This window comes from Nelusetta ayraudi, unplaced genomic scaffold, assembly GCF_046127955.1.
Source record: "Nelusetta ayraudi isolate G7.1 ecotype Tasmania unplaced genomic scaffold, CSIRO-AGI_Nayr_v1 ptg000060l, whole genome shotgun sequence".
NCBI classification, from domain to species: domain Eukaryota; kingdom Metazoa; phylum Chordata; class Actinopteri; order Tetraodontiformes; family Monacanthidae; genus Nelusetta; species Nelusetta ayraudi.
In genome coordinates, this window is record NW_027466110.1 from 5,501,632 (window position 1) to 5,529,478 (window position 27,847).

At 47.3% G+C, this 27,847-nt stretch overlaps 1 protein-coding gene across 6 annotated transcripts in view; it reads right to left on the reverse strand.

Annotated features, from left to right (window-relative positions):
* The window catches only part of mid1 (midline 1), a 28,771-nt gene continuing 924 nt past the window's right edge, over positions 1–27,847 (reverse strand). Inside the window, exons 1-11 of one of the 6 annotated variants that reach the window (XM_076039686.1) lie at positions 23,924–24,020; positions 12,599–13,326; positions 9,952–10,011; positions 6,803–6,898; positions 5,696–5,803; positions 4,589–4,737; positions 4,341–4,468; positions 3,167–3,310; positions 2,481–2,642; positions 2,176–2,383; positions 1–1,457 (exon numbers count right to left, since the gene is read on the reverse strand). In XM_076039686.1, coding sequence (XP_075895801.1) covers positions 1,112–1,457; positions 2,176–2,383; positions 2,481–2,642; positions 3,167–3,310; positions 4,341–4,468; positions 4,589–4,737; positions 5,696–5,803; positions 6,803–6,898; positions 9,952–10,011; positions 12,599–13,270 — 2,073 coding nt within the window. In that variant the 5' untranslated portion in view covers positions 13,271–13,326; positions 23,924–24,020 and the 3' untranslated portion in view covers positions 1–1,111. Of the gene's footprint in view, positions 1,458–2,175; positions 2,384–2,480; positions 2,643–3,166; positions 3,311–4,340; positions 4,469–4,588; positions 4,738–5,695; positions 5,804–6,802; positions 6,899–9,951; positions 10,012–12,598; positions 13,327–15,074; positions 15,587–19,268; positions 19,558–20,981; positions 21,239–23,923; positions 24,021–27,847 lie in introns of those variants that run through there. The other 5 variants (XM_076039685.1, XM_076039684.1, XM_076039682.1 and 2 more) reach the window with 5 other exon arrangements.

Below are 27,847 nucleotides of genomic sequence, written 5' to 3' on the forward strand. Positions count from 1 at the left end.
GACAATCAAAGTCACATTTACTGCAACGTGTCAGACTGAGAAACAAAACGTGAAACGTGTAATAGAGATCATTTGAAAGTGCTACAATGAGATAAACAATACTATAGTGCAGGATTGTACTATGCTGTACTAAAGAGATTTGATACTGTTCTGTACCCGAGCATTTCTGCAGAAAAATAAATACTTGATAACTGTTGAGATTAGAACAAAAATTGGAAGTGAAATAGTTGGAAAAGGTCCCACATCACCCTAAATTCATGTTACCAATGTTTTCTACATGCTTGGCTTGTTAGTGAATTACCTTGAAATGAGAAAGTCCATATTTTATTTTATTTTACAGTACTGGTTATCAGCCCTTTGTGATGTCACAAAGTCCGTGTTAGTGACAACGCCGTCAGACAAGTGTTTGCTTGTTACAAGCACCTTGTGAACAAGATGGAGTTATAACAAGAAGTTAAAACTGTGTGGCAAACAGAGGGCTATATAAGCTGTTCCCTGGTGATCTATAGATTTTTTTTGGTACAATCATTAGATTCTGAAAGGTGTGAAAATGGACACAACAAGGGACCTTTTGATCTTGTTCTTGGCTCTGTTGAAGTGCTTTTCTTTTACAATACACAGAGAAGAAATGGTTTGCATTATGTTACATTAGTCTGAAAATGTGTTTTAGTTTGTCCTCTCAAAGTGCTGTTACTTAAAAAAAAAAAAAACATTTGAAAAACTTGCATTCCACCCTGTAGAAAGTCAGAGTCTCTTTCGATTTAACCCTCGATGGGTTGATAGTCACCCATCAACAAAGTCACGCATGACAGGAAAAGGCATCCGACGCCTTGTTGAAATATCTTCAAGAAGCTCTTAAAAACAACTCAGCAGTGTTAATGATTACATCATGTGCAAAGCAAAAAATAATGCATCTAAAGATGCTTACAAATCATTTATTAAATATTAATTTGACCAAAGCCTTAATTTGGAAACCCCTGGGCAATTACTTGAACATTGATCTGCCATTGTTCCCATTTAGTCAACAGCGTGAAAGGATCACAGTGAAGGAGGGACTGCCACGCTGATCTTTTCAGGCTCACAAACATAAACAGCTGCAAGGTTTAGTTGGTCAGTTGTAGTCCGTTCCCTCTAAGTGGTCCGGGATGGGCAGTCCAGTGAGGATTGTTAAACATCTGTTCCACACGTTGAACACGGGACAGACCGGCTGGACAAAGTCTATGTCAAACGTGTGCAAGTGCTGCGAACCGACGGCGTCGTGGAAGGACAGCGAGCCAGAGTCGTAGTCCAGTAAAACTCCGAGACGCCGCAGGTGGGGTGAGGGCTCGACGGGCATCTCCTTGCTGTTGTGCCGCACCACCCACGAGTTGTTGCACCGAGACAGAACCCAGGATGCAGAGTTCTTGCCTACCCACTCGTGCTTTGGCGCCGACTTGTACGCAATGCCCACGGCAAACCTGCAGACACAGACAGAAAATCTAATTACATTGATAATAATAAACAGTTTGAACGCAAAGGGTTTTGCTTACATGGGAACTCAGCTATTAGGATTCTGTAAATAATAACGATAATAATGTCCATGTAGAATTTCAATATCAGAGAAATACGACTTTTTGTCCTCTGGTAATCATGACTATCTGGGTAAGTTTCATGAGGGGGAAAAGAAAAGTGCAGAGTCTCACGGGAGAGTTCATGAAAAATAGATTAAGGTGCTCTTTAGTGTTCCAACAAGTCTGAGGCTTTTAAAGGTCCTCTATCAAGCCATATTTCAGATCATTATTGTGCATCATGGACTTCAGTGACGCAGGTTCACATGAATAATGATCTAAAAAAGCTAACTAACTAACTAAATAAATAAATGAACTACTTAGCTTCCTGCTAGAATCGTCAACATGTTGAAGGGCTTTGATAGCCCTTCAACATGTTGAGATGGGGTCATAAGGTGGGAAACACCTGGGTGTGGGTGTTGTCACCAGCACGGCAGGTGTAGCATTGGCACTTGTGATGTTACAAAGGGCCAATTCCAAGGACGGTGTTTGAAAACACCGCAAAACTGAACTCTGTGAAACATGGGACCTTTGTGCAGGACCTCTTCTATTCTGATGAAACAATAATCCACAAACATCCCACACGTCACTCTCCTCGCACAGCTGAAAAGGCCGAGGCGTCGTTTACCATGTGCTTCCTCCAATCAGAGCCTCCCAGTAGTGGCGGCCGCTGTCGATGTAGACGTTTCCCGTGACGCCGTAGCTGCTGTGGCTGGAGAAGCGCTCCTGACTGTGGCTCTTCTTGGACGACGTCTCGTCTCGCTCCACCGTTAGGTTGTCATGGGACAGCCGCAGCTTCCGGTGCGCTGACTTTGGATCCAGCTTGAAAGGTTGACCTTAAAAATAAGACGTCAAGACTTTCCAAATGTGCTCTGATATTCACTGGTAATAAAATTGCTATTTCTTTTTTTGAAAAAAATCCATCAGCCATACTGTTGGTCTTGAGTTTCCCCGGCTCGCTGCTGCGGTTCCCCGCCTGGTTGATGGCCTTGACAATGAAGATGTACTTGGTGCCGCACTGGAGGCCGTGCACGGTGTAGTGGTTCTGCTTGATGTTGGGCACAATCATCCAGCTGTCGGCAGAGTTGCACAAACCTGTCGCCCGCCGAGAGAAGAAACAGAAAGAATCAGATGCGTGACGGAAAAACTCTTTGCTTCATTCAGCATTTCTAATCAAGGACAGACGAGGATATGGGCCGACCGCGCGCGACGTTCCCGTCCGTAGGACTCATTAAATAAGGTTGCGTTAAAAACTCAGCGGAGTGCGCTCGCCGGAGCGGCCGAGGCAGAAGGCAATAAATTGCTCGATTGAATATGTTGTGACCTTGTTAGAGCAATCAATCCAAATAGGCTGCTGCTCATTTCAGGGCCCGGAGATAATATCGGGCTTATGATGCGCATCTGGAAGCGAGTCCGCTCTGACGGAGATGTTATTCCTTTCCACATGTCTATTCCTAGGCACTGCTTTGTATTTTGGCAACATCCCATTATGCCCACGAGCCGGCACAGAGATCTCCTCCGCCGCTGCAACGATGCGGCACAATGTAGTTTCATCTCCAGATCCCTGTTAAAATCCTCCCGTCTGCAAGCGAAACACGGGACGCACTCGACAGACTTACTGACGACGTTGCACTGGCTGGTGAAGATGGCGTACTGGAGCTCGTACGACACCACGGAGAATTCGTCCTCGGACGTCCAGTGAACTGTGATGGTGTCGTAGGACGCCGTGCATAATTCCTCGCGGATTGCTGGCGGATTTGGAGCTGCGAAAAAACAAAAAAAAAGGCAAAAGCATTTGCAATGAGACAATGCGCGGGCCCGTTGGATTCCAAACAAAGCTAAACAGAAAAAAACAACAAAGTGGAAATATACCGCGGAGAGCAGCGGCGGGAACAAGCGCCATTCATCGGAGCTGTTTTCCCTCCGTTCTGACAAGTGTAATTAAGCTTTGTTGCAATTCCTCCAGCTATTACGGCTACAGCCCCCATGCGGAGTCAAACGCACACTGCACAACGGGCGCCTGGGCATAAACAATCAAACCCATTTCCTTCAATGGGAAAACAAAAAACCCGAGCTGTGGCCTCGTGTCGGAGCTTGTTATTGTTCTCTGCAACTCACTGGCCGGCGCAAAGTGAAAGCATCTGTATTAAATTGAGGGCCCTTCGACAAATCATAGAGGGTAATAAATATCAACAATTACACAGAAGTTACTTCTGAGCAATTGTTTAGATTGGACAAGGGGGTTTGGATGTAAAACAGCACTGGGACTTCTACATTTACGGATCACTCCACCTCACAGGGGGTTTTAATCCAACACTGAGAAACCCAATGGCGCTGTGTGAGCTGTGGCTTCACATCATTTAAATGCAAGGACCCATTGAGTTTCGCAGTCTGATTTGTGCTGTCGCCGCGTGACAAAGAAGGCCATAAAAAAGGCTGCGGTTCCAGCGCGAAAATGAATGAGAAATGCCATTTTTGTTGCACAAGATGTTATTTCGAACCTACTGGCCTTCATAAATCACCAACAATGGTTCGCCGGGGAGGATGCGTAACTGTGTTAGGAAAAAAAAATGCATCTTAAATCATGTCATGTAGGCCTGGATAGCGTTTGAAGAACTGTTCTATGAAACCCCAGGTGCTGCTGTTGTACTGAATACTGCGACACTTATTGACCTCCGACACACAGCTCCGTGCCTTCAGCGTGAGTGAATATCCGGAACAGCGGCACTTCCCACCAGCGTCATGCTGTTTAACCCTGACCTGGCTAAAAGTTACTGTCGCGATCCCACTCACCTGTGAGGTAATCCAAGCTTTCAAGCATCTTCTTCTCCCTCGTGAAGTCCAGGGCGAAAGTATCAAATGTGTCGTTCAAGTTTATTTCAGGCAGCAGGACCTGAGAAGATGCCGTCGCCATAGAAACCCTGAAATGAAGGTGAACTTTATTAGAAAGTAATGATTATTTTTTTTTGTCTGGTCAGTTTGGTACACCCTGCCGCGCTCCTCCCCCCACACACACACACACATACCCCCCGCCCCCCCACCTCTCGCAGATGCTCTTCGCCGTTTGGAGGAAGCGGGTGTGATCCGTCTCCTTGAGAGCTTGGTCGGCCTGAGTGATGAGGGAGGAGGACCTCTCCACGCACTGCTTGCAGCCGGCGATCTGCTGGGCGAGCTTCCTGAGGCGCACAGACTGGGCGAAAACAAGAGCCATGTTCACAGATGAAAGGTTTTGGTGGAGAACGGGCTGCAGCCTGCCAGGAACCCTAATTTGATTCAAGCTCGCCAGTCACAAAATCCTGCTGTGTACAAAATCTGATTTACACCTTTTCCAAATTGGATTTCTTACGTTTGTGCCATCAAGAGACTGCAAACCTTAAAAAAAAAATATACAGGCATGAAAATTTTGCATATGAAACAAATCGTCGCAGTAACCCTCCCCAATCGAACATCTGCTTCTAATTTGGTTAGCGCTTCGAAAGCACCATGAGAGCACGGCAGGGCGACGAGGGAAAGGTTCCTGCTGCAGGGACGAACGTCGCAGCTGATCTCGCCGTGACACCGCGACCGTCGTCTTTACGCAGGGATCAAACGTGAAGGAAAAGGGAAGCGGTGCAAGGGGTTTGCGCACATCAAGCGTCCGCCAGAGGCATTTCAGAGCGGGGGCGCTATTACCAAGGATACGGAACACTGCTGAGGATTTCAGGCCATGGACACAGTTTATTGGGCAGGCGGCTAAATTCAATTTTCTGTTAATGAAATCTCTTATTGGCACGTGTGGAGCATTTCCAACCAGTTGGATTTTTTGTTTTGGTTTTAATGGCTTGAACGGGGCAGTTTTGCAGGAGGATGTAAACAGAGGGCTGAACGTGCAGTTTCCTCTTTCCTTTTAGTGTTTTGGTGAATTACTGCTGCACTGCAGTCCAGAATGAAAAATAGAAGAGATCTGAAAATGCGTCCTCTAATGAAGTCATTAGCTCACCTGGCTCAAGGCTACACAAAGGTATATTCAAAAAACAAAAAACAAAAAAAAGGCTGGGAATGGATGTAGTTCGCCGGCACTCTGTGCACGCCGGGGTTATCGTGCGCAGGCCAGAGAAGGACCAATAAAGGTTATCAGCGAGCAGATGACAAACGTCGACGGCTGCTACCTTGCCCTCCTTTATCTTGGTGGATATTATTTGTCTTCGCTGCTGTATGATGTTAATCAGCAGGTCGCACTCCTCCAGCAGCTTGTTTTCCTGCCGCGACGCATTGACCTGGACAGAAGCACCGATAAGAGACAGTCAGTGATCTGCTGGATGCCCGCTTTTGGCTCAGTTCACTTTCACAAAGCATTTAGCAGGGCTTCCGAAAAACAGCACAGTTATTTTCACAAAGGAAAAAAGAAACTGCCTTTTTTTGTGTTTGCTGAATTCCCAAAACATTTGGAATCACAACAGTAGCAATTAAAACAAGGCGCCCAGTACCGATGATTATTTTGGAAACACAAAAATACATGAAAAGAAGACTTTAAAAGGCTATTTTAGGCAATGGGGGATTACAAAGACATGGCAACATTAGTGAATCACTTATTGTAACATACTTGAAAATAATGGAACACAATTAGGTTGTATCATGCGAGCATGCATATACGGTATAATTTATTTTTTTTATACAAAAATATGCATGTGTTTAACAAGCTCATGATAAACCATTTCAGATCTTTATTCCTCCTTTCTAGTAGAGAAGCACCACCAGAATTGAGCCATAAAACTACACATATAAGGAAAATATCATATTTTGCCCTCTGTCTCCAGCCCGCAAATGAAACAACATACCGAGCCTCTGTCACTGAATGATGCTGTGTTTGGAAGGACAAAAAGTACACAAGGTGGTCAGAGGGCAACCAAACCAGTGAGTGGTGTCGCTGCTCTTTGTGACATCACAGAGAGCCGATTGTTTGAGCACACGCTATGTGAGCAGTGGAGCAAGCAGAAGAATTGAAGGACGGACTCTCCTCATTTCTGCCGAGTTCACTGACAAGCCAGGGACATTTATTATTGTTAGCAAAGATCGGCATTGTAAATTTAGCATAATATGGGACCTTTAACATAATTGATCGATCTTTAGACATACAATCTTCTTGATGGGATTTAAAGCAAACCTCAGGCCAAAATAATCCATCACAGTCTGTATAATCGAATAGTGCGCTGCCCAGGAAATGCCACAGAAGCAAAGTGCCAGCGCTTTGAGGGGGAGCAGATAAACAGCCTCACCTCCACATGCTGGCAGGTTTGGATAAGTTTGCCCATCAGACTTTCCAAATCACTGGTCCTCTTGATTAGACTGCCGAGGTTTGACTCCAAGGCTTCCTGTGGAATGAAATTGAAAATGAGTGTTTCATTACGCGCTGCCCCCCGCGTCAAACTGTAAATAGCCTCATGAATCTCGGCGGGGAGGCAGGTGGACGGGGAACAGGAGGAGGATTTGGACCCGCCTCTGGATCCCAGCGCTCACACGTGGGGCCGCCAAGCTTCCTCCCGCCGTCCTCCCCTCGAGTGCCAGGCGTGCCGTCTCGCTGCCTGCTGAGGCCGCGCGGCTTAGCGGTGCAGCTGCCGGTGATTTGGACGGACGACTAAACCCTGGCTGTGTTAATCGCTGAGTCAGATCAAAGGATTCTGCTTGGGTCTTTATCTTTGACTGTAATTGGGCAGCATGAGCGCGAACGCTGGGCGCTCACTGGGAATAAAGCGACCCACATGTTAGACAGAACACATTTGTTTTAACGCTTATTCAAACGCAACATCGACTCAGCGGCCCGGTTTATTAGGTAAAATGTCAGACTGCTTGCTTACACAAATATCCATTTAGCAAAACTCAGGGCAGCAATTCATATGTGTGTGTGTGGACGTGGTGAAGACGACTTGCTGAAGTTGAAAGCGAGGGCGGACAAGGGGGGAGAAAAGGGATTGAAGTCGGGTCTGAACTGAGTGTTTTGCAAATTATATGTACACATATGCATATATATATATATAAACAGTATTTATGTATTTATATATATATATATATATTGCATTTTGGTGTGCAAAAATCCATTTAAGATTCCATTTTCACTTCATTTAATTTTTAGCTTTATTTAAAACTTTAAAACTGAACTTATAGAATCGAGGTGATAGACCTCTCTCAGGTCTGATGTTCCCCCATTGTGATTTCATGAAGTGGGTGTGTCATCGGTGACGGAAATAGCAGCTTCTTTATTTTCCCACTCTCACACACATGACTTATTCATACAGGGGGAGAAGACAGTGAAAGCCATTTAAGATGTTGTGTTAAAGGTCCAGGTGAGGTGGGGCGGGTACCAAAACCTCTCAGACAGACTCGTGGAAGGAAGCATAAAGATAGATGTCATTTACAGCCATATTGAGAAATGCAGCTCTCGGCGTGCCACTCGTGTGACTTCTCCAACAATATAAATGCCAGTTTATGTTTAGACAAGCTCTTTACAAAGGACGTCTCCTTCCTAAAAAGAAATATAATGATAACAATTTCAAACTGATGAGAGGGAAGAATACGGACTTCCTCTTGCACGAGAACGCTTCTGGTCCCACACCTTTGCTTTTTTGGCCGCTCTCCCTTCCTTCCTGCAGGAGTCGTGACGGGTCGCAGGCAGGGCTCAGGGTTTAATCCTGTGTCAACATTTAGCAACGGGATCGGCTGCCAAAATTCATCCTGTGAGAGTCGCAGGCCCGGCTACACATCCGAGACTCCACGCACAATGGTAAACAGAGGCAGCCTTTCAATAATAGTGTCCTGTTCCTCAGCCGGTGGGATCAGGATCACTTCGGGTTTAACTGACGATAACACAAAACAAATTCAAATGTGCAAAAAGAATTTAAAAATGCACAAACGCAGCAAGAGCCTGTTGGTTTCACCTTGGAGGGGCTGTTGAAAGTCAAGCTTCAATATATTTTCACCTCAGAGTGCTGTGCAGTTCCATCCCTGTACTCTCTGTCCACATGTGAGACCAATTCTGACGGTTAAATTGCACAAGACCTCTTCGCTTTTCTGGCTCTCACATCCACACAAGATTTCAATTAGGCCCAGGTTTTTTGGCAGTTGTCAGCCTCGCCAGATGACAAATAAACGTTTGCTGAATCGGCACGTTGCCGCGAGACGGCCAGAGAGTTGAAGGAGAGAGACGGAAGATTCCACTTTTTGATTCTTCAGTTCCTTGGTTTTGTTTTGTGCCGAACCGTCGTCACTTTCTACCGACCCGCTTAGAAAATCCTGCACCTACTATTACAGGTCACGCACAGAGCTGTTGCATTAATCAGCTCATGCTGGAGCTGCAGCACAGAGGTGACCGTCACTGTGTCTTTGCCACACATGAGACAGGAATGCTGTAAGTCATCCGTCTGTCAGTGCGACTTTCTTATTATTTCAGCAACAGCGATCACACAGAACCCCGGCGGCAGCCGTAAATCTCGGGTGATGGATTGAAATTTCTGCGGGAGCCGGGTGACATTGTCAGACTGAAGAAATGACAAAATTAAACAGTCAGGACACACACACTCACACACACACACGCATACACATACACGATGACACAATATCCCTTTGTGTGAGAATTTCTGAGAAATGGGAGGCACCGCAACGGTAAATATGTGTTTGGAAAAAACCAGCAACAATAAACAAACTCAGCTGCACGCCACCTGGGCCGCGTCCCGCATGCCAGGGGTGGAAATAGCTCCCTGGGATGGGAACTGCTGCTGAGGTGGCCACAAAACGCAAAACCGCTGCAAATGTTTCTGCCCTGACACAGGATAAACACTCAGCTAAAGATACTGTGAGAGAAAAACAGACTGACGCAAATGTTAACAAAACTGAAAAAAAAAAGGTATTAATTTGGAGCTGAGTTGTGTTTACATATCACTTATCCCGCTGCACCAGGTGTTAAAGCTGCAGAGAAAAAAATAAACTCCTGGTGTTTGTTTTTCCACTTTTTTCACAGCTGCAGGAGCATTTTTAATGATGCTCACGACAACAAGTAAAAAAAAAAAAACGTCTTCACTCTCACACCTCTGAGTCGATCTGTTAAACAGTGGGGAGCAAGATGTGACACAACAAGATCTGAACCGAGGGGAATATCTTCAGCGCCCGTCTACCGAGCCTGCCAAGTGCACACGCAAGAGGCAAAAGACCCTTTGACATCCAGGTGCGCAGAAACCTGGCTGACGGCGGTGGCTTTGATATATATTTTTGCATATTGAGCTTCCAGTTAATACAATGTGCAAGAAATCTCCTGAGAGCTTTAGTTAGTCTGACAAAAGTGAGTAAGGAGTATGAACAAACACAACACCTGAGTTGTTTTTTCATGATCCAGTCTTTGCCAACAGTGTGAAATGAAAGGAACGATGCTGGTCACCTGGTTTGCCTCCTGGTGCGAACGATCACGGCCCACACAGAGGAGGCGGCGAGGGGTTTTCTGCACGGCGACGGCGTGATCAAACAGGGGAAAACAGGTTAAGAACCGGCCTGCAGAGCTATTCAGGCGGGAAAAAAAAGAAAAAAAACTGCTGCAGAAACACACTGTTTGCATCTCAGAACCACTGTGACCAACTGTTGTGACAGAGACTGGTGGGGGACGGGGGGGAAAGGGTGAAGCTCACACAGAGGAAAAGAAAAAAAACACCATCCGTGAATCATGCACAAGGCTCAAGGTGTTTGTCCAAACAAGGCGCTGCGCCTTTAAATCGTGTAGGCCCGCCGCGCTGCCCGCATTAGGATAAACTGGAGGGGGGAAAAAAAGCCCCATTCAGAGAGCTGCCGGCATATTCCTCATATTCCTCACAGGAACATCCTTTGCCCGTGTGATGTTTTAAAGAGGTTTAAATTTGTAAACTCACTATTCCTGGTTCCGTTTATGCATGACTTCACAGTGAAGCTCTGCAGCTTTTTTTTTTTTATTATTTGACTGGCATGGACTGAAATAATCCAGCGAGGAAAGAGATTACAGAGAGAGACAGAGAGAGGGAGAGAGAGAGAGAGAGAGAGGCGCAGCGTGGCCATAAGTGAGCGAAGAATCACACGGATAGAAGCAGATTCATGTCTGCATCAGAGGGAGGGAATACTGAGTCACCTTTTTATGCTTCAGCTAACAGCATTGTCTCATGCCTTATTGATACCAGCCCATCTGTGAGCACATCCACTCTGCTAAAGCATTAAAAAAAAAAAAAAAGAAAAAAGCCTCCCGTCTTCATAGGGCGTCTCTCTGTTTGGAACAAATGGACTCCATCTGACTTTTTCCTCCCTCTGGAAACTCCAAAAGTCCCAGTGTGCATCATGAGAGAAGGTGTTGGGGAGCAACACGGACTGGAAAATACGGCAAATAGGTCATTTCTGTGTTTTCATTAGTAATCTATTTTTCATCAAAGCATGTCCACTTGTAATCATTAATTGGTTAGTAGAAGCCCGGAATGTGGATCTGCTCAGGGTTTCCTGATTTCACTCCTAACAAGTAGATGTGACATTGTGGACCATCAGAAAACAGCCAGTCACCATCAGAGTTGCTTGCAGTGCATTCCTGGGTGCAGCCTGCAGGAGGGATTATTCAGCCAGTTGGCTATCGCTAAAGTGACAGCAAGGCCATGGACCATGGGTGCAAGACACTGCGAGTCATCAACCTACGGGTATTGATTCATTGGCAATGAACTTTTCATACCATTACTAGTTGCTACCCAATGGGCCTTTGAGCCACTCGATTCCTTACTTGCGGTCAACTACATGCAACGCATCCAAACTAAAGGCCGCAATGAGGCCCCAATGAAATGTTTAAGAGCAAGTTAAGGATTTATCTTTCAGTAAATGTCTCTCTGTCTGTCACTGTTGTCAGCAGCCGAGCCTCTGGTGGTTTATGTGGGATTCAATCATAATAAAAATAAAATAAAAAACAGATAACAAAAATAAAGCGGTGCCAAAGCCAAACGCAATCAAAGATCACATGGTGCAGTAAATTGGTGCAGCTGTGTTTTTACAGATAGTTATGCCACAGAGGAGCCCTCCTTCTCAAACTTTGGCCACCCAAACTTATCATTATGTGTTTTTTCTTATCTGATGGCAATACTTCATGACGATGTGAAAATATGGAGCATTGCCAGAGAAGAATACAAATCGATTGGCTAAGAGGTGATGCTTGTTTCCCGGCAATAAATACTGACACACTTCCCCTTGGATCATGTAATATTAACTGGAGGTGATAATCAGGCTTCAGTTAGTGTCAGATTATCTATATTTATGACACCCAACGGAGGAATTAATATCTTGTAATCTTATTTTAAACACAATAACAGAGCTGCGGTTGAGTGGCATTTTTAATGGATCCGCTATCATTAGGTTTAGCGTACATCATTTGAAAATTAGCGCGGCTATTGATAAGCGCAGCTCGGCCATTTAATGGAATGCGCTATTAGCAGCTGTTCAAATGTGTAGCCAGGAGATGCTGCAGGTTTCAACAGGCCTTTGTCTAATTAAAAAAAGCATTCCAGATAATTGATGCAGCCAAATAATTAATTTTCAAATCCTGTAACCAGAACCGGGAACGTGTCTACGCACTCTCTGGGCAGCTGCAGGTAAGTAAACTTGCGATTTAGATTAATTGTTCCGGTGTTTTGGAGGGCTGAAATTAAAGCCAGCTTTAAACAAAATTAATCTGGAAAATTGATGTTACAAGGGCGCGTTTTAACCTGCCAGAACAATGTTTAACGCCAGACTTCTCTGACAGCTGCTTGTGATAAAAAAACAGAAAAAAAACAACCAATTAAGGCGCAGAAAAAAAATTGGACAGAAGATGCTGTTTCCTGGTGTATAAAGAATTACTCACGACATAATTAAGACCGTATTTGGTGTGACGCTGCAGAACGGCATGCCTGTGAGTAGTTTTGCATTCCAAAAAAAGGGTTTGCAAGCTTTAAGTTTTTCCGAAGTGCGAAGACAAGTTTTGCTTTTTTGTGTGTGTGTGTGTGTGTGTCTCGTGAATCTCCGAGCATGCCTCCAGCAGCGGGTCCGTGTCTTACCTTCAGCTTGTCGTATCTGTCGCCAAGCGCCGCAACCTGGTGATCCCGGTGGCGGCCCACCAGCTTGCACAGCGCACAGATGAGCTGCTCGTCCGTCACACAGTACATGTTGACCTTCTCGTCCTCGTGCTCCAGGCACATGAGGCCCCGCAGGTGGGAGTCCAGCAGGGGCTCGATCAGACGGTGGCCCGTAAATGGCTTCTTGTTGGGGTGCGTGGCCTTCAGGCACTCGTCGCAGTACGACACCTCGCAGGTGACGCACGTCTTGACCGCGTCGTGCGGCGGCTCCTGCTCGCAGAACTGACACTGCACACGCTCGCCGGGGAGGGAAGTCATGGCTCGGCCTTCGGGCGGCGCTGCTCTGGCGCGTCGCGTCTCGCTGGGGGAGTTGGGCCCGCTCTGCGACGCCTTCTGGTAGCGGTCGATGATGTTCTGCAGCGTAACGTTGCGCTTCAGTCCCTCTAGGCCCCGCTGGCTGAGGGTGATGACATAGCGGCAGGTGGGGCACTGGAAGGCGGTGATGGTGTGGATGGGCTCGCTGGCGGTGCAGTGAGAAACCAGGATGCGGTGGGCGCAGTTGAAGCAGAGGCTGTGGGCGCACGGCAGGAGCAGGGGGTCCTCAAATAGCTCGAGACAAATTGGGCAGGTCAGCTCCGACTCCAGCGTTTCCATCTTCAGGCGAAGCGGAGTGAGGACGTCAGCGAAATCCAGGGAAGCCGATCAGCTTTCTGCGGACGAAGACAACAACGACGCGGCTTTTTAGGAGGGGCAAACAACACAAACATTTAGAATTCCCCCCCGGTAAGGCAAAAAATGACAGCCATTGATTTTCAATGGGAAAACGGTTCACCCATCACAAGCTAACATTAGCCTTAGAATCACTACCTCCACACTATTTCCTGTTCAGTTAAAGGCCCACTAATGTTTCCTGATGTCGTACTTGATCTCACTGCTTCACTGAAGGAGCTATGACCACAGGCTAAAGTACATGCGTGTCCTGTGCTACTGCATACGTGAGGGATCGAGGATACTTCGCCGCTATCAGGGTAATTGTGATTTGCTGCCACGTTCTCCCGTCTCAGTCTAAGTCGGCAGAGTTGTAACGGCGCTCGCGCTCGTTCGTTCTCCGCCGTCGACTGCTTATGGTAATAAAATCTAAATTATTCATCCCCATATTGAGTTTTCGTCCCATTTCAATTGCAAACCGAATGTGAAAACACGGAATTTGCGACGCCGTTCCTTTGCACAAGCCCCCCGATTTATGCTAATGCAGCTATTAATAACGCTCACAATAATACATTTGCATAACCTCACGACCGTCTGCGTAGTGCCGCCTCCTGTTCTTGGGATGAACTCGCAACCCAAGAGAATGCGGCGGCAAGCTCATTTTAATTTGGCACAGCGACGATCTCGCCTCGTCCGCATGTGTTCCCATCTCCGCCGTAGTCAGGAGGCCAGCAGGCCAGCGAGGACTGACAGCTCAGCCAAGCAGAAGTCTATTGGCCTGCTTGCTGATGGCTGGGGCTCCACACCATCACAGACACTAAAGCCTTTGTTCCCGGCCGGTCAGACACCCCAGCTGCGAGTGGACACACTGTGCTCGCAGCGTCTCCCACCGTGTGAACTCGCCCCTACCTCCACTCATTATGTGCGAAGAAGGCAAAAGCTCATTATCAGGACGGTAGGGCGCGGCGCGAGCTGGCGTTTGAAGTTTTTGAGGGTACAGCAATTAGCTACGGAGTGGCGACGGGACCTGGGTTCGTACTTTTCCATTCCACTCGAATGGAACGCGGGACGTGCGAGACAAGAGGCGATTGTTGCACTTGTCTCTGGTGACCGCTGAGACGCATCTGCCAGCCTTTGTTTCGCCGCAATTTTTATCAGGCCAAAGACACAAAGGCGGGAGTGCAGATGTCCAGAATAGATTGCGAAGATTCAAAGGCAACCTTAAAAACATGTTGCCCTGTTTATCTAACAAAAAAGTGTTGCATGGCTCCTGCATCAGACAATTCCCGTTTTAAATTCCTTAGCAAATTGGCCATTTCAAATACTTTTAAAGTGTCTTTTTCTAATTACGTACTTTTCAGAAATAACTCAAAACCACATGTTTACAGAGCAGCCAAACTCAAACTTATTCATAAGCATTCTCTTTTTGCATGTTTTTTTTTTTTTTTACAAACATACATGACAGAATGCCATTCTTTAAAAAGGTGTCATCTACATACATGCGTAACTTTTTTCTTTGCACGAGTCTTACTAAACAGGACCATACTGCCTTCAAAAAGTAGGTGCAGCGTTAAAAAAAAAAATCAACTTGAGATGCCAAAAACAACATGCACATGCTGTTCCTCTGATGTCATGGTGTGAAACACAAGAAAGCCTGTGAAACAAGACCAAAAAACTCCTCCACTGTCCAAAGTCCAGGACGCACCCCTGCAGGCTCTTCCATTCATACACACTTTTCTACTTTACCCACCGATGGATTTCGCCCAACTTTGCACCGCCGAGACATTTCTGCTGTGGATAGGGAGGAAACTTCTGAGCCTAAATCACGAAAACATATTTACAACCCGCGGCCTGCCGCAAGAAAAAAACAAAAAACAAAAAATAAAGAAACGCCTGCACGCTGTGAAGGAGCGGGACATCCAGATGGCAAAGTCCGAAGTGCGGAACAGTAGCAATCCGGCAGCAGAGCTGTCATTAAAGCAAAGGGATTGAGCAAGAGGCAGAGAGCACAACAGGAAAAGTTGCCCGACAATTCCAGGAAAGCCAGCTCCACCTACAGCTGGAGCGCTGGCCAGTACTCGAAGTAGAGGGAGAGAGAGGGAGAGAGAGAGCGAGGGGGAGAGAGAGAGAGAGAGAGAGAGAGAGAGAGAGAGCGAGGGAGAGAGAAAGAGAGAGAGCAGACAACTGCACAACAAAAGAGAGAAAGCAATAGAAAGCGTTGACACAAATGGTCCACAGCCGCGGACGATGTCCTCACAGGCAGGTTCGTGTCTGTTAAGCCCCGCCCACTCTGAAACTCGAAGCGGCGAGATCAGGTTCAGGTTTCCCAGCGCGATCATCCCTCCTCTGCTCTCTCTCTCTCTCTTTCTCTGTCTCTCTCATGTACAATGTTTTTTTCCCCCTGCTGCCATGGGAGATCCAGAGAGAAAAGGTGAAGTCACGAGTGCACCTGAGACGAGGCAGCGACTCACCTCTCAGCAAATAGACCAAGGTCAGGGACAGAGTATGGAAAATGACATCAAGATCCTCCCTCGAGGCTTGAGGTGTGTTAACTCTGTTCGAGGAGCACAGTTCAGGAAACGCCGTTACAACACGGCCCCACGGAGGATTAAACACACGCAACTCGCCCCGTCTCTTTTAATTGCCACTCAACTTCCTGATGGCGGCAACAACAAAAAAAACACAACAGAAACAGACAGTAGGCATCCTCCGTGACAGACAAGACTACAAATAAAGACAGGCAGCGCGTAACGTCATCTGCCGTGCTCCAGTCTGTCCCAGTTGGCCCTCACGCGGGAATCACCGAGGTACCATCTGCCTCGCATGTGCCTCCGTTCGGAGACGCACCCCTGCCGTGCGCCGTTTGAATCCTCCCGTCACTCAAAAGGCATCCCCGGAGCAACCGTCCTCTCTGAGAGACAGGCACACACCGTAAAATATTAAAAGGCGAGCTCAAAGTTCAGACAAAACGGTGGGTGTGAGCAACAGTGTTGGCGAGGTTGCACATGGGGAGCGCACACGCATGCATTCCCCAGATTTCCCCCCAGCATTTCCCCGCCAGTGGGATGGAACTTATTATCGTGGGATTCGACTTCTGCCTTTTTTTCATACCCCCTCTTTTCTCCACGTTCAGACATAATTCCCTCACCAGATCAGCGTGTGAGAAAGGCTGCTTTCCATCATGAATGCAGCACGCGTTAAGGTTCTGAGGAGATTGTTTCTGAGGAGATTGTATATTTCAAGGCCATATTGGACCATGGCAGATATCCAATCTCATCCAAGCACATCACAGTAGTGATCAACGGCATGTGGATATGCTGCTGCCTCAAAAGAAATAGTACTTCATTAAAAATGGCAAACTTAAAATGATAGTACCTCTCAAAATGACATGATGGGAAGTTGTGATTTGATCTAATCGGTAATTGATCTAATGTGGCAGACAGTAATGCAGAATTTACTGATTGTATCCAATGTGACATAAACAGGATATTCACACAATCTACAACTTTCTTCTGAACAGAACGGGGCCAAACGGAGATGAAGCAATTACAGCGTCTCAGATATAGAGACATTAGCCTCCCGTAAGCGCATCCTAATCCTCTTGGTTGTGCTCTTTTATCACCTTTAATGATAGCTCCTAGCCATGATTTCTGCTCTTTGTCCCCTTTCTTGGGGCAGACACCTAACATATTTATCTGCGATCCTGTCTTGGCAGCGTAGCTGTGACCAATGCGTGGTCTGCTTGCTGCTCCCTGAAGCAGCCAGCACAGCGGCAGCTGCGGCAGCCCACTCAGGCCTAATGTGATTTACAGCGGCAGCGACGAGCCCGCTGATAAGACAAATGTCCCTGTATCTGCAGCTGCACACATTAGCCGCAAGAAGTCTGACCCTTGCTGATGACATCCATCATTACGGCTATTTAACTTGCTCAAGAAGAAAAACACATATTTTGGTCCCATTTTTTGTGTGTTGTCTAACACTCTCAGCTCTAGCCCAAAAGGCAAATATGCTGTTCATTAGTTTACCTCACAACCACCTTGTTTGTCATCCCCTTCAAAATATGAGTAAGGCACCAAAACACAGAGACTATCACAAGGGCCAGATATGTTGGTTTTGGTGTTTTGTTTAGGTTTTTTTTGTATTACTGAGAAGAGGAGGCCGCTCCACTGGAGTCAACAAGGGTTCAAAACAAATGTTTAAATAATAATAATAATAATAACGCCAGAAAAAAAAAAAGGTGTATGGGGTCCTTTAAAGAAACACAAACGTTTTTTAAACAAAAATTTAGAAAGATGACTCAGTGGGGGCACGTGCACTTCCTTGGCGAGTGAACAGGAAGTCTCACAATGGAGCGAAGGGAAAAGGAAACAAGCTAGCTCTGACAAAAATCAATAATGCAGTTAACATATAAATGAGGTGCCGTGTTTCTTGCAGACTTGCAACTGGGAACGCAAATAAGTTATCCCCCTCATTCCTCCGTGTCTGCTCGCTGTTTGTGCTCGACGGGTCAGCCGGAGTTACACCGCGAGTCTCATTTCCTCTCGGCGGCTTGGCAGGTGGCATCGGCGGGGAAACATAACATCCTCCCCGCTCGCCACAGGAACTTCACTCGGCGCTGGATTTCCACATGACCGTAATGGAAACGTCTTACTTGCTCGCGGGCAGGGTGGAGAGAGAGAGAGAGAGAAAAATACAATGAGAAGGCAAACCTCGCCTTTTCTACAAGACACGTGTTAAGTTGTTGGTCTGTCAAGGTCGACAAATAAGTTTACGGCGATTTGTACACGACCCGCAGTTAAAACGTTCCTGTGGCTGTCGCAGCGGGAAGCGGTCGAAGGGCGACATCTCGTGGTCCAGAAGGGAACTACAGGCGAATACGTCTTATCTTCTTATCAGTGTGGGTGAATTTTCTAAATACAAAAGTCCCCTCAAAATTACACACAGACTTTGAGCTCTTGAATCATAGGTTTATTGGAGGGGAACTTGCAAATCCTTTGCAATTCACACATCAATTAATCAAGAGCTGTCTTTACTCAGACATTAATGTTTTTCCCTGTCCAGACCTCCCAATGTGTTGCCATGATGACCAGTGCAGCAATATGTATTAGTCACACACATTGTGATCAAAGGCAGCGAGCGCGCTGGTGGGAAGATGCCTTAGCATTCCTCCTCATAGCTAGGGGACAAGCCAAGTTACTAATTAATAAGAAAACACAAGAACCCTGCAGGAATGTCCCAGTTTGACAGCTTTGTGTGAAGAGGAAAACGGGGGGGGGGGGGGGGGGGTTCCCCTGTGTTGCGCATGTGGGCCTGTCACAGGATGAGTCCAGATGTACCGCCGCAGAGGGAAGCAGTGTTCCTTTTATCTTATCGGCGGAGTAAATGGTATTTTGTAGGTCAGGAGGATAGCAGATTATAGATGAAAGGGTGGCTTTATCTCACTCGGAGAAGGTAATAAAAAATGTACTTTTATGATCACTCATAAAAGGAGTCGCCGCGAAAGAAGGAAAGTAAAACCTGCACTCAGAAATAATATTGCGACGTATGCCGGCGGTTGCACCTACAAATCACGACAGGCTGTTCATTTGGAAGTGTTTGGGGATGTTTCTAGCGTGAGAAAAAGAAAAAGGCTGAATAACTACCTTGACACTGGAAACCTGCTTTGGCTACTCCCACGCTCTTTTGACGCAGTTTTAATCACCGAATCTCAACCCCCTCCAGCCCTCTTAGTCACTTTGTCATCTCGCGTCTCACAACATTATCCGCAGCTCTGAAACGTGGAGGAATCTCCGAACGCAGCGAGGCCAAACAACCACAGCGGTTGTTTGAGAGCCGAGCCCCCAGGGGCCACGGAAAACATCTCATGACTCAATGTTTGTGGGTAGAGCAAAACACGGGAGCCTCAGCGACACGTAATACAGGATTATGATAGGAATGACCTTACCTGCAACATGATTACATCCATGAATAGACAAAAGAGGTGAGGCGGAATCACACTTGGAGCCGGTTAGTGTGGATTCTTGATTTAAGTTTGGTCTGAGTCTTTTCACCACTCCCTGTGAAGTTGTGACCCTCTAACCCTGTGCTCCAAACCCACTGAAACGAGGAGGAGGATCGAAACTTTTTAGCCCTTTTTCCTCCTCTCACTGGGAACTGTACTTATTCCATTGACTCAGAGAAGGCTGCAAATTGTTGCACCGGCCAATCACATGAGAGGGGCTGGACCTCGGTGGGCTTAGACATTAGTCAGGGTAATGATAGCGCCACGATTGCCATATCCCTCCCTCCCTCTCTCCCGCCAACAAAAGAGAAAACCTCTCAATAAAGTTCACCTGAGGAGCTGAGCTGTACGACACGCAGTGCATTCATCAAGCATTCTTCCTCCTTTCTTGATATCTCACGTAATTAGCGGGACCTTTGCTGGTGATAATTCAGCCAAAATTGGATTTGCCGCTGAATTCATCATCATCACAGCTCAGGAGAGGTTAGGCGCAAATTTAAAGTAGCCCAGGGCGGGACTCGACACAGATGAAATAGTGCATGGGCAAACAAGGTGATCAATCATGTGCATGCTCGCCAGAGGCACGGGACACCAGGGCTTTGTGTACGAGTCAGCGGAGCGACGCGAAACACTAACAAGGATGAGCAAAGACACAGATGATCTATTGTTTTTTTGTTGTTTTGTTGTTGTTTTTTCTCGCCACCATCAAGTAAATCATATTCTGCTGGCAGCTGATGCGTTTGTCGTGGCGCAGATGGCGATCAAACGAGCCACACTTGGTTGGGAATGAAAATCCAGCAACTGTGTTTTCCAGAGACATTGCACCCTTTTCCACACTCTATTTACCCCCTCCCCCCCGCCCCCCCACCCCCCATGTCAGTGTAACAGAAACACATAGGAATGCACTGCTGTGGCGAGTGCTGAAAGTTCCCTCAGACTGCTGGCACCCTTCTTCCCCTCCGCCCCCTCTGCCCTGCAACTCTGTGGAAAATGATCCTGACACAAGCATGTGCTGGCAGATACGACTGGCATCCAAACAGCCATCGCATTAAACTCAAGTTTTTTTTCTTCCTCTCGGCTCCCAATTTTAAGCAACGTTTGTTGCTCAACTGCAAGGTTTGAGGTATTTCGCCGGAGGACGTCAACTCGGTCGAACTTGTCAGCGACATCAAGTCGGCGTGTCGAACGGCGTCTCTCTGTTTAATATAAACACTGATGTTCCGTGTCAAAGCTGGGGCGCACAAGACGGTCTGATTGATTCAGAGCAGGAGCAAAACCAAAAACTATTCTTGCGCTTCACTTTAGCCCGCAGCATTTTTTTTCTTTTCTTTTTTGCTAGACCGGGGAAGGAAACACGAGCTGCGGGAAGAACGCATCTCTGGAGGGATCAGAAAACAGATAATTACTCCAACGGGCCGAGTAAGGTCACGTCTGAGCTGCCTGCAACTCCGCGGCGGATGCAAAAAACCTAGGGAAAAAAACTGAAACGTTTGCGTCAGACGTGAGCTGAACCTTGAGATTCCAGACGCTGCGAGAGGATTTCAGTGCGTTGAAAAACTTTTTCTCCCTGCTCAAAAAAAAAACCTTCAAGTCATAAAAGTGACTTTAAGGGGACCTTTAAAGCGCCACCCATTGGAGATAGAGAAGATCCCTTACCTCTCAGTCTGTTAGTCAACCAGCCAGCCAGTCAGCCAGTCAGTCAGTCCACAGCTCTGAGTAACAGATGAATCCTGCCGGCTAGAGATGCCTCTAAAAACACCGGATTTTCTCTCAAGCCTCCCTTTACCTCCTACTTTCTGTCTGGGCTCTCTGCTGGCGTCTCGCAGCTATCTCTGAAAAAATTCTCCTCACACAAGCCGCCTCTTCTCCTGTAATCCTCTCCAAAAGGGAAGACGAAGCCGCTCCAAATGGTTCCTCCGACTTCTCATGCTCCCCCCCACCCACCCACCCACTACCCCCATTCTGCCTTTGTATTATTGTGCCGGCTGGGATCATTAACTTAGTCCCACGAGAACACAAGGAGGTAAATAACACCCCTCCTTCCCGTGGGAGGCTGTCAATCACGGACGATGGCGGCGGTGGCGAAGTGGGGGGTGGGGGTGGGGGCGCTCTCCTCTCCTGCTGAGGAGTCGCTCCTGATTGGTCACCGGGGGTAGGAGGGGATCAGAGGTGTCTCGAGGGCGGCGGCACGCACTAGGCCTAACTTTAGATTACGTGCAAATTTACAAATAGGCTGTTTAACACGGCTCAATGATTTACACTCTCACTCAGAGGAGGAGACGGACACTGCCATTCAAAAGTGTGGGTTGACTGACTCATCATTGCATTGAACTCTGCCATAGGCAGCTTCTTGAAATAATCTACCAGAGTGCTCTTAGAACATTACTAGTGCATGAAATGTCAGTGGGCTTTGACGGTTATTTGCCATGCATGTCGAATTGAATGTGATTTTAGAAAATGAAGATCAAGTGTGTAACATGCAGCCTTCATTACAGAAGTTGAATGCTTTAAAATTGCTCCCCCCCCAAAAAAAAAAAAAAAAAATTCTCAAACAAAGCTTTGTGTTGTAGTCACACTTGGTTGTGTGTTCTAAACCATCAAAGAGTTAATGGAGCGTCATGATTTATATCGCAGGCTCTTTAAAACAGCCTGCTTTCAGTGAGTTCACACAGAATTTTGCTCACTTGGAATTCTCTCAATCACTTTTAATTAGACACCGGGAATGGTCAGTCAGTCAGTCCTATGGAGAGTTTTTACGGCCGCTGCCCGGAAGACCCCCTTCAAGATGCTGAAGTGACTCCGCGGGTACAGTGCGGTCACCCGGTGACGGGCAGGAAGGCGAGGAAGCTTCCCGTTGCCATGGCGGTGCAGCGGGAGCGACGACGCATGTTGGCGCCCGAGCCAAACGCCACTCACATCTTTTCACTGGCAAACCCTCGGCTCCTCTCCTCACAGCTTGTTGTGCTCCTCAGTCAAGCCCACTGCTGTCTGTCACTCTACCAGCTCCTTCTCCAAGCTTCCCATCCTGTGCCAATCTTCGCTCAGTTGCGTTTTGTAAGAAAAAAAAAAAAAAGGGGGGAGGAGGGTGAAAAAGGGCACTGTTGGAAGGAAAAAGCCGATCCTGCGAGAGGTCACCCTGCTCCCAGTGACCGCGGCTAAACTCTCAGGCTGACAAGTGCGGTGGGACAATGGTCGAATTAAAGCCCGAGCGCCGCCGCGGTTCCACTAATGGATTTGTAAACAGCGCAGCATACATCCGCTCCCCGTGTACGACACACACAACTCCTGCCTCAGCAGCCACTTTTTCTTTTTCTTTTTCTTACCCGCAATTCACAACAGCGGGGGGGAAAACCTGTGAGGCAGTCGTGGCCGTACTTTCCTCTGCCCCGAGGCCACACACACACTCAGCACTCGCTTGCGCGTCCATAAATTGTCTTCCAAATAATGAGATTGCTACTTCATTTCATTTCGGTGCCGTGGAAAATGCCATAAAACGCATGACATTTAAATGGAGCGGCAAGTCGCAGCTGACATTTTGAAGGTGGTGCTTTTTTAAAGGTGAAAACTGTTTGCCACTCCAAGCAGGGTCGCGCCAAAGTCATGCTGCTTTTCCGGCGCGCTAACAAACACAAGGCGGTAACCACATGGTAAGCGTGGAGGCTGTTGGATTTGTCTAAAAAAAAAAGGGGAAAAACTTGTTTGGCAATTGTTTCCACTTCACCCGCTGGAGAGCAGTAACCTTTTGCTTGGTTCAGGCTAAAACGATCCTGCGGCTTTTAGCCCAACACAACTCAAACAAAAGCAAACTGGACTTTTTCAAATTTAGGAGACACTGCTCAAATCCGAGCATTTGACGTCTCAGTTCAATTTAAACTGATGCCGCAGCTTTTGTCCTGGCCAGAGGCGGCGGTGCTGCAGAACAGACGTGCACGTACATGCATCTGTAATGTAATTATGTAATGTAAATGTTGAAGCGGATGCATAGAGGTGAATTTTCCTCCAAAATAGCTGGCGTTACACGTGTTGTTACCTCCTTTCAATAGATAGCAGCGCTGTGGAAATCACTGGTTAAAACAAATGAATATTCCCAGTGACTAAATAAGGCCATTGGCTGCCCCAGGCAGTTTGTGCTCTTGGAGGCAGTTGGCACACTGAGCTGCATTAATTGCAGAAGAAGCAGAAAAGGGCCATTAAAACCTCCTGAATTGGAAGATAAGCAGGTCGGAAGCCAAGCAGGCCTCGAAAGCCGGCGTTGAACAAACTTTCAGGCGATATAGATTCTGGCAGAGATGTGGAAGTGCATCTTCCGCATTCAAAGTTTCTCCTCCGTCTCGGGGCTTGTCGCTTAATAAACAGAAAACAAAAAGACATCCTGCAATCTGTGCAATAAAGTGTGGCATCCAGATGTGCATGGGGAGGAGGAAGGGGGCGGGGGGGCAGAGTTGTGTGGAAACTCTTTCATACTCTGCCAGTCACGTGTCGTCCTCACGGCCATCAGTCGCACAATCCCCACATTCAGTAAACAACCAGCGAAATCTCTTCAACTGGAGAAACAGACAAAAAGAATGCAGAAAAAAAAAAAATCAGTCTTGACTTACGCGCGGTTGTCCAGGACGACGGAGATGCTGCTCCCATTAGCGCCCACGGCTCTCTGTTGTCGTAGCACATGGATGGAGGAAGCAAACAAAACACAATCCCCGCACACGCCCTGCCCTCCCCTCCCCTCCCCTCGCCGCTCCCCCCGCCGCTCCCCCCGCCACTGCCCCGGCCCCAGCTGTACGCTCACGTGAGCGTAAAAAAACATGCCTGGCATGCGTCACTTCCACTGGGTCACTGCGTGTCTGCCGCCTCCATTAGTGCGGCGGTCCCAGCTAAGCACCCCCACCCCTCTGCTGTGGGGTTGAGCTTTTGCCCCCTGGCTCCCCCTCCCCTGCCAGTGATAAGACAAAGATGTAGCAAATGGAGGGACAAATGGTGGGTGTGTGTGCATGTGTGCGTGTGTGTGTGTGCGTGTGTGTGTGTGCGTGTGTTTAAACCTCGGGGACCGGGATTTTGATGAGTTTCTAACGACGCAACCTGGCCCTGAACAGATGGGATCGGTCTCCGGGGCTCTGCTGCATGGTTGCATTTAATAAACAGCTCTATATGTACACCCCACTGCCACCACACCCCTCCCACCGCAATAAACCCACTTTGCTGGGCCCGCACCCGCCCCTCGAACCGTGTGCAAACACAAAAGCGAACGACGGCGCACTGTAATTAACATGTGAGTGAGTTGGGACGGTGTCGGTTTGGCCGTCAACGACGTCACCCATCCGAGCTGCCATGATCCTCTCACTAACTAGGGCGGTGCTAAAGGGCTCCTCCTCCTCTTATTTTTTTGGAGGTTAGTCGGGGGGGGGGGGACAATCAGCAGTAAGATAAAGGCGTCGTCTGTCCTCTCGGTGGCACCGGCTCAAGATTTTTAATTGCCGCCATCCCCGTGGCAGTGCTGTCCATTACCAAGGAGCGCACAAACAATCCCACAACATCAAGCAAATAAATGAACACCAAGCCAATTAGCACTTAATCCAATTTGCCTTTGATATTTTTTTTTTTTTCAACAGACGTGTTGTTGTTGTTTTGGTGCAAAATGAGGGAGATTTACACATCAAAAAAAAACATAGCAACAACAGAGCCTATATTCCAAGCTGTTTAATCGTTAATGGAATTTATTAGAGATGCTGCTGTGTAAAATATCTGCAGCATCACAGCAGCAAGTGTTTACATACATCTAGTTTAGTTTTAGTTTATGATTAGCCGGCAGAACAAATCGCGCCGAGCGCTGACCTGGAATTGATTTTTTTTCCTTCCCCTGAGTGTCTTTCAGCTCCGTTGATGCTGTGTTCATTGTTTTGCCTCAGAACAATGGAATCAATCTCCAACTTTGTTTTCCTCCCCACAAATGCACTGTGATCTTAACTGCGCTCGAGTTAAAATTATAATATAAGGAGGAAGGTCAAAGTGTTTCGGAAATATCAAGGGGCGAAGAAAAGAAAATTAAAATCCTGTCAGAGAATGTTGTTATTTGCCATTCTGTCTATTGTGCCACCAAAGTTTACCACAGAGCTGGAGAATGAGAAACATTCGAACGGTAAACCAGTGGGGGAATTCAAGCCAGGGAAGTACTGCGCCGTCGGCCTCGCCTCATTGAAATGAAACAGTGAAGCAGTTTTGGGAAACTAAGGTCATGCGTTGTGTTTGGTCCACGCCACAACCTCATGGCCTGAAAGCCTTGGTTTTTCTCTTTTCCTTCCTTTACAAAGAAAAAATAACACAACAAAAATGCATCCTTCAGAAAGGGTGCGGTGAACGCCTGCTGCATTCTTTGCACTCGGAGAAGTCGATAATTGCTTCCAGCTCTTGAGGTATTTGCTGGGTCAAAAGAAAGTGACAAAGTTTTTTATCAAGAATATCCATCCAGTTTTAAAAAATCTAACTTTATCGGGGCTGGTGCAAGCGCGCGACCGCCGTCGATCCCTTGCATCGCTCTAATCTAGCAAAGAGCCCGGGGGGGAAGCCTTTTGGAAGGTTGCATTCAAGCGGACCAATCAGATTTAGTCGCGGTTTGCGTGTCACAGCCCAACAGTGAGTCACCGTCAGACATGCGGTTGAATGGGAAAGCCTTCAATGCTGTTGCTGTGCTCTTCTACTGCGGAGGTTCTAATAACACTGCTGCTATGGCATCTCCATGCTATGCCGGGAGCTCTGCTTAGTCAACTACGTACTGCACTCCATCGCCAAATGAAAAAAAAAACAACAACTTTCAGACACCACTCTTGGTACCATTAATAACATCGTTCTGGTTGCACCATAAACATGTCCCATCGGTAGGTAGTTATAAATATATATATACATATATATATATATATATATATATATATATATATATATATACACATTCATTTACACATATAAATATATATATAAATTCTTGTGACATGTTCGTGTTACAATAAGCGTCTTCCTACATTCTCAAAAAATAACACTCGGCTCGGCTACCAAAGGTAGAACAGGAGAGAGGTAGACAAAACATTGAGTGAACTATATAGTGAACACTGACATTCACTCTGCTACAAAATGCCATAGCCCGCATATAGTCCACGCACTACATAGTGGACAGGGATGGTTTCGGACACAGCCACATACACCGTGCAAGTGGTGGCTTCTTGCAATTTTCCAAGATGAGCAGTCGCTTCTCGCTTTTATACTTCTTAAGTTACAAAGGGAGCCGAGTCGTAATGGAAATCCTAAACTTTTAAGACCTGTGGAAACTACTGAAATTCTGTGGAAAAGAGTTGATATCCAATCTGGGTTCGCTAGCGAAGCTTTCAACCTGTCTTGCAGGCCAAAGAGCACAACTCGACTTCTCAAGTAGGGCACTAAATCTCCTCCGTATTGAAGGTCGGATAAATGTGTTTGTTTTTCCAACATTGTCGTCATGCAGAGGAACCCAGAGCCTCTTCACACACACACACACACACACACACACACGGAGCCGAGGCCTCCTACACCAAAGATCTGCTGGAGGAGGTCTGAACATCTGTTGTGGTGTGTGCTGTCCTCATGTGCCCACGGAGACAAAGTCAGAGCCAGAGGCGCCGGCCCAGCTGTCGGGAACTGGGTCAGCTGCATCCGGGCCGGGGGACGTTTCCAGAACTATCCGCTCAGGATTAGACACTTTTGGCAGTGATCGGCCTCTTACAGTGAGCGCCTCCACCGATAACCCCTGGAGTACCAGAGTGCATCATTGAAGCTGAGCCGCAGATGTTTTTTTTTGTGGGGTGGATGGGGAGGGTTAACTGATGTGTTTTCTCGCCTCCACCGCGAAGCCCCGGCTCAGCACGGCCACACAGAAATATCCTCATTTCATCCGCACATCAGTGAGAGCATTCCTTCGCGTCGGCGTCGGACACATTCCTTGATCCGGGGCCCTTGAAACACCCTTCCCGAGAAGTTTAAAATGGAATAAACTTTTGTTTTTGCAGCCAAGATATCTGGGATAAAATAGAGCCTGTCAGGCAGCCTGTCGGGCAGCAAGCTGTGGCAGGGCGTACACACACACACACACACACACACACTCACACACACACACACACTCTCGCAAACACAAACATATCGTTTCCACATAGTCACTGGCTGTAACAATGACTCCGAATCCGTCTCAACAAACCGAGCCGAGAGAGTTTATCATTGGGGGGGGAGACAAAAAAGGCAGCTAAAGAGAGATTTGACCCACAGACTTGGTGAAATTTCTCAAGGCCCTGTGAGTGCCCTCAAATTAAGCGGTTGTCCCTCCACGAAGGCACAGCTAAACAGGCGCCAGTCAGCGCTGTAGACAAAGGAACGACACGAAGCACCACGAGTTCGTTCTCATAAAACCAATGGGAGGAGGCCGCTGCCGCCGCAGGAAGAAAACGCGGAGAAAAAAGCACCGAAAACCAACGTGAGCTTGTCAACGTTCCCGGATCCGCAGCTCTCTG